Source organism: Hypanus sabinus, chromosome 10 (genome assembly GCF_030144855.1).
Source record: "Hypanus sabinus isolate sHypSab1 chromosome 10, sHypSab1.hap1, whole genome shotgun sequence".
Lineage (NCBI taxonomy): Eukaryota > Metazoa > Chordata > Chondrichthyes > Myliobatiformes > Dasyatidae > Hypanus > Hypanus sabinus.
The window spans coordinates 77,905,415-77,918,978 of NC_082715.1; the positions used below are offsets into that span (position 1 = coordinate 77,905,415).

At 41.7% G+C, this 13,564-nt stretch overlaps 1 protein-coding gene across 1 annotated transcript in view; it reads left to right on the forward strand.

The window, feature by feature from the left end:
* Nucleotides 1-4,184: 4,184 nt before the first annotated feature.
* lyst (lysosomal trafficking regulator) overlaps nt 4,185-13,564 on the forward strand; it is a 277,149-nt gene continuing 267,769 nt past the window's right edge. The window contains exon 1 of the mRNA XM_059982158.1: nt 4,185-4,473. Coding sequence (XP_059838141.1) covers nt 4,396-4,473 — 78 coding nt within the window. The 5' untranslated portion in view covers nt 4,185-4,395. The remainder of the gene's footprint in view (nt 4,474-13,564) is intronic.

Here is a 13,564-nt window from a genome sequence, read left to right on the forward strand (position 1 = left end):
ATACAAATGGAGGGTGCAATAGTTCTATCTAAAGTCAGTGTATTATGCCTAAACAAAGGACATTACAATGGGACAAGGGAGGATTTGGCCAGTATAGACTGGGAACACAGGCTATACAGTGAGATGGTTGAGGAACAGTGGAAGAGTTTCAGAGAGATTTTTCACGGTGCTCAAAAAATTATATTCCAGTTAAAAGCAAGGACAGTAAGGGTGGGGAGAGCCAGCCTTGGATAACTAAGGAAATAAAAGAAGGCATCAAACCAAAAGCTTGTGCCTACAAAGTTGCCAAGAGTAATGGGAAACTGGAAGATTGGGAAAACTTTAAAAAGCTGCGAAGTAACACTATGCGAGCAATAAAGAAAAGGAAAATGGATTATGAAAATAAACTAGCATAAAATATAAAAACAGATAGTAAAAGTTTTTATAATTACATAAAGCAGAAAAGGGCGACTCAAGTGAATGCAGGTTCCTTGGAGAACGAGAAGAGGGAATTCATGTTGGGTAATACCAAAGAGAGATGTTATGGATGTGATAGGAGGTGAGGACCTCGATACAATAGCTATCACTAAAGGGGTAATGTTGAGCAAACTTGTGGGCCTGAAGATAGATAAGTCCCCTTGTCCTAATGGAATGCAACTCAGGGTACTGAAAGAAATGGCAGAAGTTATAATAGAGGTTTGGTGATAATTTACCAAAATTCTCTGGACTCTGGGCAGATCCTGCCGGATTGGAAGATAGTGCATGTCATGCCACGTCATTGTTCAAAAAAGGATGTAGGCAAAATGCAGGTAACTATAGGCCAGTTAGTTTAACATCTGTAGTTTGGAAGATGTTCGAAGCTATTGCTAAAGAAGAAATGGTGAGGCACTGAGAAAGAAATGGATCCATCAGGCAGATGCAGCATGGATTCACCAAAGGCAGGTCCCATTAGAGAAACTTACTGGAGTTCTTTGAGGATATAGTGAGTGCAGTGGATAGAGGGGATCAGATGGACGTTATATACAGTACCTGGATTTCCAGAAGGCATTCAATAAGGTGCTGCATAAAAGACTTATCCATAAGGATGCATAGAGTTGGGGGTGATGTATCAGCATGGATAGAAGATTGGTTAGCTAATAGAAAGCAGAGAGTTGGGATACATGGGCATTACTTGGGTTGGCAATCAGTGGTGGGCAGTGTTCCGCAGGGGTCAGTGCTGGGCCCAGAACTGTTCACGATATACACTAACGATCTGGAAGAGCAGGGTGTATCTAAGTTTGCTGATGATACTAAATTCATTGGAAAAGCAAATTGTGCAGAAGATACAGAGAGTCTGTAGAGAGATATAGATAGGTTAAGTGAGTGGCAAGAGTCTGGCAGATGGAGTACAAAGTTGGTTAATGCAAGGTCATTCACTTTGGAAGGAAAATAGAAGAGCGGATTATTATTTAAACAGTAAAAAATTGCAACATGCTGCTGTGCAGAGGGACTTGGGAGTGCTTGAGCATGAACAATAAAATGTTGATTTGCAGGCGCAGCAGACTATCAAGAAGGCAAATGGAATGTTGGCCTTCATTGCTAGAGGGATTGAATTCAAGAACAGGGAGGTTATGCTACAACTGTACAGATTACTGGTGAGGCCGCACCTGGAGTACTGCGTGTAGTTCTGGTCTCCTTACTTGAGGAAGGATATACTGGGTTTGGAGGCTCACCAGGTTGATTTCAGAGGTGAGGGGGTTAGACTACAAGGAGAGATTGAGTCACCTGGGACTGTACTTGCTGGAATTCAGAAGAACGAGAGGAGATCTTATAGAAACATATAAAATTATGAACGGGACAGATAAGATAGAAGCAGGTAAGTTTTTCCCACTCATAGGTGAGACTAGAACTAGGGGACATAGCCTCTTAAGATTCGGGGGAGTAGATATAGGATGGAGGTGAGGAGGAACTGCTTTTCCTAGAGAGTGGTGAATCTGTGAAATTCTCTGCCCAATGAAGCAGTGGAGGCTACCTCAGTAAATATACTTAAGACAAGGTTGGATAGACTTTGCATAGCTGGGGAATTTAGGATTATGGGGAAAAGACAGGTAGGTAGAGATGAGTCTGTGGCCAGATCTGCCATGACTTATTGGATGGCAGAGCAGGCTCGATGGGCCAGAAGGCCGACTCCTGCTCCTATTTCCTTATATTCCTATGGCAGACTTTGTTATGAATAGTTTTTCATGAACTCATTTGTGTACTGTATCTTTATTTTAAGACCATAAGATCATAAGACATAGGAGCAGAGTTAGGCCATTCAGCCCATTCATTCTGCTCCACCATTCCATCATGGTTGATTTGCTATCCCTCTCCACCCCATTCTCCTGCCTTCTCCCTGTAACATTTGAAACCCTGACTAATTAAGAATCTATCAACCTCCATTTTAAATGGATTCAATGACTAGGCATCCGCAGCCACTCGTGGCAATGAATTCCGGAGATTCACTATGCTCTGTTTAAAGAAATACCTCCTTTATCTCTTTTCTAAAGGGATAGATTCTTCTGCTCGATGCTCTCTGGTCCTATATTCACCCACTATAGGGAACATATCCACTCTATCTAGGCCTTTCTATATTCACTATGTTGTTTTCCTGTGAATGCCTGTGCCTGCAAAAAAAAAAACAGAATCCCAAGGTATGGGGGTTGAATGGGATTCTGGATCAGCCATGATGGTACCGGGGAGCAGACTCGATGGGCTGAATGGCCTGTTTCTATGGTCTAAGGTAGGGCATGGTGATTATGCATGCTTTGATGATAAATTTACTTTAAACTTTGAGTTTCTTAGTTTTGGTGGAAGACTCTTTGTGCTTCACATAGTCCAAAGCTGCCAATGCAAATCGGGTCAGGACTGTTTAACGGGACTTGAGCTTGCCTGTTAAATAGCAGAAGGGAAACGATCATTGTGTTTTTGAACTGCCTTGAAGCAGCCATGGGTTCACATCTGAAGTGTTAATTCATTTTCCGCTCCCGTTCCAAGAATGACTCAGATCTCTGTGCTGAATCCCAGTTAACTCTCCTTTTTTTAAAGAAAACGTTTTCTTTCCCGCTTTCAAGAGCAGTCAGTAAAAGTCTGAATTTTAAGAATTCTTGTGTTCAGTGTAAACACAAGAGGTTGTGCTAGCTGGCAGGAGATAAGTGAAGCTAGCCGAGGGGGAAGCTGGTGCTGATCCGACCGCCAGTCCAGACTGAGTTTTGAGGAATCGGATAAGATTTCAAAACCTTCTTGTTTCCGCTCGTATCATGGAGTGCCAAGCTTGGCACAGGGAGCATGAGAGAGCAATGCTCTCAATGACCGCGGGAAATGCAGAGTGAAAATGGCATGACTTGCCTCACGGGCACGGAGCGGTACGGAGGAGGTGACCTGGGACATGGCGTGCGGGGACAGAATGGCCACCCTGAGATTGTCAAACTGCGTTCTTTTTCTGTACGCTGTACACTAAAACATTCTGATTTTCTCCTTCCTGACACTTCGTCCGATTTCTAAACAGAAAGGCTGGTCACTTCCTTGTTTTGACATGCTGTCGGAGTTATTAATTGTCTGTTGTAAACTGGTGACATCACAGGTCGCTGCTATTCTCTTGCATGTTATGAATTGTCAATCTTGGCCTCCTTATTAGTTACTTCATGAATTGTTTGCTTTCCACTTTACATCAAAACAGTGGTTAGTTGAACAGCTGGTTTCGATGCACATCATTCTGATAGCTGTTGAATTATGAAATGCTCCTGGATATATTGATAGTATCCGCTCATTCAGCTCAATGAGTGTACTTTGCCGTCTTGTTTTCTTTCAGAACATTTTCAAAATAACATTAATGGTTTATCGACATTAGTGTTACGCAGTAACCGCAGGAAGCCGCTTAACGAGTATCTTTGAAGCCCATTAGGGTTGAGGTCTGACCATTGCTGCGGAACGTTGCGTGCGAACAAGGCAGAAAGCACAATAAACCTGCAGGGAATTTGGATCTGAGTGGTTACGCAATGCACCCTTTTGTAATGCAACTACTTGTAGTGAAAACGGAACTGTGGCAACACCTTTTGGGTAATACAACGGGTCTCTTATCTCAAGTGCAATGCCAGCACGCAGACGAAAACACAGTGGGGGCTGGGGTACCCTCCTCGCCTGATTGACAGGCACGGGGGCGTGTGCGTGCGCGTGCGTGATTGCGTCAGGCAGGCGGAACAGGGAGTCGAGCGGAGGTTGCGAGACGGGAGCGGGTAACGGCCGGGCTTGTCCACGCGCCGGCTGACTGACGTGGGGGCGAGGCGGCGAAGTGACGTTGCCGGCCGGCCTACCGGCCTCTGCTCGCTCAGCTACCCCGGCAAAAGTTTGGCAGCGGCGGCAGGGTGGAGGAGGAGTCGGGGTGGGCGGCGCAGCGCGATGCCCAGGACCCCGAGTGACACCCTGAACCATGCGTGGCGGAGCTATCGGGAGTCGGAGTCGCAACAGCAGCAACAGGTGAGCGTTAGGGCGGCCTAGCCTGCCCTGCAGCCCCTTGTGGGTGCGGATGCCGCAGCGGCGGCTGGAGGCTGTAGGGAAGGGGTGGCCAAGAGTTGATCTGTTTTGGTGGCAGGTCGGACTGGGGTGTGGTTTGTTTTGGCATGGGTTAGTATGGCGTGGCAAATCTTGGACCCACAGGTAGGGTGGGGTGATAATGAAGAGCTTCGATGTGACGGAGTAAGTTTTGGTACGGGAGACTGCTGTGCACAAGGGGTGATGTTGGCACATGGGTTTGACGAATGACTAAGATGGGGACAGGTATAGTTGCCCCTAGTAGAGATTTGGAATGGTAAGGTTGGTTACTTTGGACTATGGAATGGCTTGGAGAGTACCATACTTTGGCATGGGAAGATGGTACAGTGGTATGCTTTGCGTTTGGCTGAAGGTTGGCACAGGAAGAATGGCATTCATTGACTATGCTTTGTGGTAAGCTTTAGATGGATCAAATGGTATCTGTTGCTTACTGTGTGTTTGCTTTAGTGCTGTGTGTAGGATGCTGCCATGGGAAGAATGACACAGTTTGGCATAAAATGGTGAGAAAGATCTACTTGCGGAAATACCTAATCTGGGCTGACTGTTGAATTAATGAGCGCTGCATTGCCTGGAGGTGTATCAGTCAGGCTCTGCTTTCTCTCTTGGGTGAGGGTAGATGTTATTTTGCTACAGAGAAGCAAATGTTTCCTTGTGTATACATTGCTGTACTTTAATGATTTACAAAGATGATATTAACTTTCAGCAGACATTGAATAGTATGGCATGATATGGGCCCTTCAGCCCACACTGTTATCCTGACCTATATAAAGCTACTCCATGATCAATCTCAAACAATTTGCAGATGCAGGAAATCCAAGCAACTCTCACAAGATGCTGGAGGAACTCAACCAGGCCATCTTTTTTTCTCCAGTTCTAATGAAAGGTCTCGGCCCAAAACATTGACTGTTTACTCTTATTAATAGATGCTGCCTGGCCTGCTGAGTTCCTCCAATATCTTGTTTGTGTCCCATGATCAATCTAACCCTTCCCTCCTACACAACCCATACCCCTCCATTTTTATCTCATTCATGAGCTATCTAAGAACCTGTTATATGTCGCTATTGCAATAACCTCAGCCACCATTCCCAGTGGTATGTTCCAGGCCCCCATGAACCCACCTCTTGACATCATCCCTAAACTTTCCTCCATTCACCTTAAACAGACGTCCTTTGGTACTGGCAATTGCTGACCTGGGAACTTGTTCTGCTTAGAAGGGCCTAAGATTCTCTAAGCATGCCTGTGTTTACATTACAGCTGGGTAACTTCAGGCCAGAAAGTAATTCTCACCTTTTCATTACACCTGCTTGTTTTTAAAATATACTTCCTCATTTCATTTTTCTTCATATTACTTCTGTTGTTTTTTCACATCTGCCATTTCTTTAGTAATTTTTCGTACATAACACAAAGAGAGGAAGCTCAATTGTTTTCTCACTTTCCCCAGACATTCTGCTTAGTTCCACTGTTTCAAGACTGTTTTGAGTTATTCATGGGATATTCTAGCACTGTTTTTAAAAAAAACATCAAACTGCTTTCTGCAGAACTTCAACTACATTTAGAATCAGGTTTGTTATCACTGACTTATGTCGTGGAATTTGTTGTATTGTGGCAGCAACATAGTGCAAGGCTATAAATTGCTATAACTTAAAATAAGAAAATAAATACAGTGGATTCTGGTTAATTGGGCCATTGATTAATCAGGGCAGTGGTTTATTTGGGCCAACTTTTAAAGAACAAAAACTAATTGAGAAAATGAGATTCCCTTCATTTACAGTTGCAAGAAAGATATTGTGACCCCTTTGCAGTTACCCAGTTTTCTGCATTAACTACTAATAAAAATGTGGTCTGATCTTATCCAAGTCACAATAATAGACAAACACATCTGCCTAAACTAATAACACACAAACAATTTGTACTTCTCGTTAATACTGAGTACACCATTTGAACAATCACAGTCTAGGTTCAAGAAAATATGTAAACCTCTGGGGTAATGCCTTCTGCAACATATATTTGGAGTCAGGTGTTTCAATCAATGAGATGAGATTGGAGGTTTGGGTTGTACAAGTGTCCTGCTCTATAAAAACACACATGCAAAGTGAGATTACTGACAGAGCTTGCTCTTCTCAAGAAAGATCTGTTTATGTGCACCATGCCTCAATCAAAACAACTTTCAGAAGACTTTAGAAGGAGAATTGTAGAGATGCATGAAGCTGGAAAAGTCTACAAAAGTATTTCTGAAGACCTGAGTGTTCAGCAGTCCACAGTAAGAGAAATTATCTACAAATAGAGGAAATTCAGTATTGTTGCTGCTTTCCCGAGTAGTGGGCATCCTGCAAAGATCACACAAAAAGCACAGCATGCAATGCTGAAGAAGGTGAAAAAGATTGTAAAAGTAATAGCAAAAGACCTGCAGAAACCTCTTGAACTTGCTAAAATCTTGGTTCATGAGTCCACAATAAGAGAATCACTGAACGAGAATGTTGTTTATGGAGGGACACCACGGAGGAAACAACTGCTCTTCAAAAAATAACATTGCTACACATCTCAAGTTTGTAAAAGACCACCTGGCAGTTCCACAATGCTTCTGTGACAATGTTCTGTGGACAGATGAGACAGAAGTTGAACTCTATGGCAGAAATACACACTGCTATGTTTGGAAGAGAAGGTGCACTGCACACCAATATCAAAACCTCAAGCATGGTGGAAGGAGTATCATGGTTTGGTGCTGTTTTGCTGTCTCAGGGACTGGACGGTTTGTAATTGCTGAGGGAACAATGAATTCAAAATAGTATCAAGACATTTTACAGGAAAATGTCAGGGTAGCTATCCATCACCTGAAGCTTAATAGAAGTTGGATGATGCAATAGGACAATGATCCAAAACACATGAGTAAATCAACAAGAAGAAAATATGTGTTTTGTAATGGTCAAGTCAGAGTCCAGACTTTAACCCAATTGAGATGCTGTGGCATGCTCTGAAAAGGGCTGTTCATGCAAGATATCCCAGAAATATTGAACTGAAACCATTTTGTATGGAGGAATGGTCTAAAATTCCTCCTCCTTGTGGTGCAAGTCTGATCAGCAGCTACAGGAAATGCTTGGTACAGGAAGTTCCACCGGTTATTAAATACAAGGGTTCACATACTTTTTTCCAGCCTGCACTGTGAATGATTGAGCATTGTGTACAATAAAGACATGATAATAAAGTACAAGATAAGTTTGTGTGTTATTAGTTTAGGCAGATTGTGTTTGTCTAATATTATGATGAGGATCAGACCATATTTTATGAGTAATTAATGCAGAAAACTGGGTAATTGCAAAGGAATTCCCAATTTTTTTTTTCTTGCAACTTTATTTGAGACACTATGTCACTTAATTGGGTCAGGAGACTGCTGCCAAACAATTTCTAGCTAGTGCCAGTCGAGTGAACTTGTGTCGCCATTAGATCCTACGCCATGTTTAGAGCAAACAGTTTAAATGGAGTCATTTACTTGTGTTTGTGTTCAAAAACTAGTGATTTTTGTCACTGATAATTGGCAAGAAATAAGCACTGTGGGTTCAACCTTTCAGGCATGGAGACCAGAAATGGTCAGGAGTGAAACGATTTCAACTACTTCAACAAATTAGGAACTGCAGTGAATTTGAAGTCATGGACAACCATCTTGAATGTTACAATGAAAATGAAGATTTGAAGGATGTAATTGGGAAAGACACTGTATAAAGGCAGTCTGTCACTTGCACAAGGTCTCGGCACTAATTTTGTTCATTTACAGTCAATAAAAAGAACACGGCAACATGTTTGTTGTATTTAACAATGACTGTGAAACCTGTGAGAGCGCTTTTAAAGTGGGAAAAACCATTGCACTGGGATGGTACTATTTTCTCAACCTTGGAAGGCTTGGTCCAGTGATGAGAGTAGTCGTCACAAACTGGGGTCTCTCTTGTCTGCAGTGGATAACCATGACTTCTGTGCTTTATCATGCCCTTCGTTCTCCATGAAGAACTGCAGAGCTGCCTTCTTGACCGTTGGATTTCATGGTTGGTCTCATCTGCTCAGTCTGCTGGAGCTGTTTTCACATGCTGGGATAGACATGTCTCTATTTCACCATGGTATAAAGCCTGCTGGCTACCCTCACCTGATTTAGCCCACTTGTTGAAGCAGTGTACTTGGGTGTATGCAGACAGCTACTTGGAACCACAGGTGAGAGCTGAGTGTCTGGTCAGGACCAATGGTGTGTGAACTGCCCCGGAATGGACATGCCAAGCCCCTTCACTGGATTTGCTATCCTTCCCTGGATACCCCAATACTTGCCAATGTACACCGGATGAATTCCTATGTCGATAGCTATTAGGAACTAATAGTTTTTTTAGTACTATAGTAGCATTGGTAGTGTTCTAATTTGTTCCGTATTTCATTTAAATATATAATTTGTTACTCAGTTAAATGGTAGTTTGTCTTTTTATGCATCTTTTTAAACTATTTCCATGAAACTTTGGCTAATTGAATCAGATGCTTAATTGGTCCAAAATGTGAATCCCAATTATCTGGAATCACTGTCGTCCAAAAGAGGAATAGTAATATAGACCATTCAGAAATCAGATGGTTCAGGGAAAGAAGCTGTTCACATAGTATCAAAAAGGGTTGCACAGGGTTGTGACTGCCATCGTAAGTGCAAGCCTATCCACCATTGAGGATATCTTGGAAGATGTGTGTCTTCAGGTTCCTGTACCTCCTGCCTAATGGAGCTGGCTGAGTCCACACCCTTCTCCAATGCACAGGATCAAGAGTCTGGAGCAGTGATAAAACCAGTTAAAATGCTGTCAAGGTAGAAAAAAGAAAATTTCAAAACAAAAACAAGATACTGTGGGTATTTGAAATCTGTAGGAAAGTGCTTAAAATCAACCACTGTGCTATGTGGCATTGACAGCAAGAGAGAATTAGAACTTCAACTTGGAACAGGGGCAGAAGTTGGAGCAGATAAAATTTGTGGTCAAAATAAAGGTCAGAAAATTTATTTCAAATCCAAGAAAAGATTAAGAACAAAACAGGTACTCAGCAAGATTAAATGTGTCACTGCACCAGGAGTGGAGTATAGACTTATCAAGGATAAGTTCCTCCGGCATTTTGTGTGTGTTGCAAGGATAAATCAATCCTTTTGATGAATCAAATTGTTACCTCTGCTTTATAATACATTTTTATGATTTTATTATCAAACATACTCTAGGCCATTGGCCCATGTACATTCATTCTTTTGTCTTAATTTAGATTTTCAATGAAATATTTTAAAGGTGAAATTATTATTGTGAAATTCACAATATTTAATAGAAGGTGATTATAATTAGATTTTTTTCCCTTAGTAGATTTTCTTGTATATGCATTTTTTGAAAATATTTTCAAAATAGTTGCGGTCAAAGGGGATTCCTTGTGTTTCCACAGTCTATCATCATGATATGTGCATTTTATCTGTGTTTCAACTACTCACATTCACAGAGGAAATACAATTCAAAGGAAAGGCACTTCTATTAAGATATAGGAATGGGAAGTTTTTATCAAAAATCCCATTGGTGGATAATTTTCCAACAGTTTTAGTCCATTTGTGAAGTTCAGGGTAAATTTATCTAAGTACATACAGTATATGTCACCCTATACTACCTTGAGATTCTTTTTCTTGTAGGCATTTACAGTAAATATAGAGAAGCACCGCAGAATCAATGAGAAACCACACACAACAAAGACAATGTGCAAAAGACTATAAACTGTAAATACAAAAAGATTTAAAAAAAACAATTAAATAATATACATAAATAAGCCGTCGTGCTATCCCTCGAGGTCGAGGGTGATGGCCTTCATTTCGTTTCCACAAAGTGAAGACGCCTGTGCGTGTATTTGTTTAATGTGTACTTGATGGTTGCATTCCAAGAAGCACACGATACTTCACAAATCAACCAACTGATTCCAATGGCATGGAAACTATGACGATTGGAGCTGATGGATTTGTTGTAGATTTCATCCACCTTCACAGCTGTTGAGTGCAAAGTAACTTAGTCCACCTATTCCACTGTTGGGGTTTTGGTTGGATTGTTCTTTGTCAGGGACCTCACCCTTGACCTTACCGCCATGGGTGACCCTACCAGGAGCGTAACTCCAGACGGCATCGCTCTCGGGATCTCAGGACCACACAAGCTTCTCCACCACGACAAGGTGACAATCCACGGAGAAGATAAATAAGCAATAGATATTGAGAACGCGTGTTGTAGATTCCTTGAAAGTATGTCCATAGGTTGTGGAATCCATTCAGTGATGGGGTGAGTGGAATTATTCTCTCTGGTTTAAGAGCCTGGTGGCTGAGGGGAAATAACTGTTCCTGAACCTGGTGATGTGGGACCTATACCTCCTCCCTGATGACAACAGTAAGAAGAAAGCATGGCCTGGGGTCCTTGACAGATGCTGCATTACTGCAACAGCATTTCCTGTAGTTGTGCTCAGTAGTGGGGAGGACTTTACCAGTGATGGACTGGGTTGTAACCACTACTTTTTGTAGGCTTTTCTGTCCAAGGGTGTTAGTGTGCACAAATAAATGCAGTTAGGAGAATTTGTTAATTTATATTTTTGAAAGCTATTTACTCAGTATTTATTAGTGGGCCAGATCTACAGAGGGGAATGTTTAAAATTTGCATCTTTGTCTGAGAAGATAGTACCAATTGATGTGAAAGTCTTATTCATTAAATCAGATTTTCCTTGATACTGTATTCTTGGGGGAAGGCATTGTTTCTTTAACATGAACTGTTTTTAAAATATATTTAGTTTTAATGAATTCATCAGCAAATCCATAATTTATTATCTGTCTTTAAATGCATTTGAGTAAATGGCAGTTAGCTGCCACCTTGAAGCTCTGCACTCCTTTTAGTAGAGATGGTACTCCCACAGTGCTTTTAGGAAGGGGCATCGGGGAGCTTAAGCTGAATTGGAAAAGTTAGAGTGCACTGAGAGAGTGATTAATTCCTCTCTGTCTTCTGATTTTAAAAATTTTCGCATAAACTAGTGCAAAATAAAACAACGTTTATGAAGGATATTTATAGAATCAGCATTGAATATTTTGCAAATCACTGCTCATTGTTATATTTCATATTTGCATTGAAAATTTAATTTCAAACTGTACAATTATACAAATTATTCTGGGCTTTGAATCCATCTCAAATTAAAAAAAAATTATAGCATCTGAATACAAGGAGGAAATGGATTTAATTTAGTGGTTTCTGTAATACCTGTTTCTTCTTTGAAAAAATATCATATTTCTGAGTCAACACAAGTGAATCTGCAGATGCTGGAAATAAATAAAAACACAAAATGCTGGCAGAATTCAGCAGGCCAGACAGCATCTATGGGAGGAGGTAGTGACGACATTTCGGGCCAAAACCCTTCATCAGGAGTCGAAGAAATAATAGGTTGGGAGCAGAGAGAGAGGCTCTTGCTGAACTCCTGTCAGAGAGAAGATCTGAACTACTTCAGTATAGGCATCACTGGAAGAGGCTTCGCAGTAGTGAATTCAAAGGCAACACGAGTGAATCTGCAGATGCTGGAAATAAATAAAAACACAAAATGCTGGCAGAACTCTGCAGACCAGACAGCATCTATGGGAGGAGGTAGTGACGACGTTTCGGGCTGAAACCCTTCATCAGGAGGGTGAAGGGTTCCTGATGAAGGGTTTCAGCCCGAAATGTCGTCACTACCTCCTCCCATAGATGCTGTCTGGTCTGCTGAGTTCTGCCAGCATTTTGTGTTTTTACATATTTCTGAGTAATAGGTTTCCCTGGTAACTTTACATAGAATTGATGGCACATCTCCAACTCATTGCAGGCAAATTCAAGAAGTGGCTTGTCACTAAGGTAAAATTTACTTTAGTCAATAGAGTATCTGTGGAGTGTTGGAGCATGCATATATTGAAAGAGAAATGAGAAGTGTCTGGGTTTTTTTTAGAGGGAACAGTTGAGTAGACTAGGGTGACGGCTGAGGATTCGAATTATGTAATGGGGCAGAGCATGATGAGGTCTTTGAAGTCTTTGGGTGAGGTATTGGGAACTAGGTTTGTTGAAAATGCCTGCAGATCTTCCAAGATTCAGGAGTGCTCTATAGGCTAGAGAATATAGAAATTGGTATCGGAAAGGTCTGAGACACTATAAGGTGCCAGTTGACCTGATGAGAAGTTGAAGTTTGGGAACTCTACAGGATGGTGGAGTAGGAATGATGTACAGAAGCAGCTAAATCGGATTTGGAGCACTTGAAGTTTGTTCGTAAAGAGGCTGTGGAAAGTTATTTTGCACATTAGAACTTAGTGGCCTGTCGATACCAGTGTGTCCTGTCCTGGTTGTTATTCTATCTTGGTTCCTATTAAACACTGAAATATAGGACATGCGCATTGGTAACTAGGTGGCAGAATTGTAAGAATCAGTCTATCATTATAGGAAGCATCCATTATCCACTCCAACATCCAATGGAGAATTCAACTCTGTGTCAGCAAGACCAAGGGGCTGATTATTGACTTAAGGAGGAGCAAATGGGAGGTCCATGAGCCAGTCCTTATCTGAGGATCAGAAGTGGAGTGGGTCAGCGACTTTAAGTTCATTGGTGTTATTATTTCAGAGGATTTGTCCTGCATGCAGCATACAAGTGCAATTACGAAGAAAACACAGCAGCTCCTCAGGGGTTTGTGAAGATTCATATGACATCTAAAACTTTGACAGACTCCTGTAGATGTGTAGTGGAGGGTATATTGACTGGCTGCATCACAGCATGGTATGGAAGCACCAATATCCTTCAGTGGAAAAGTAGTAGATGCAGTCCAGTCCATCACAGTTAAAGCCCTCTCCCCCCCCCCCAAAGAATGAATGATAGTTAAATGTTAGAACCCCAAAGTCCCCTGCCACAATTCCCCTCCCTCCCTAGCGTAAGAGGCAGCAAGCAACAATCATATGTAATTCTTAATGTTTTACATCACACATACCCATAAACATCAGCACTA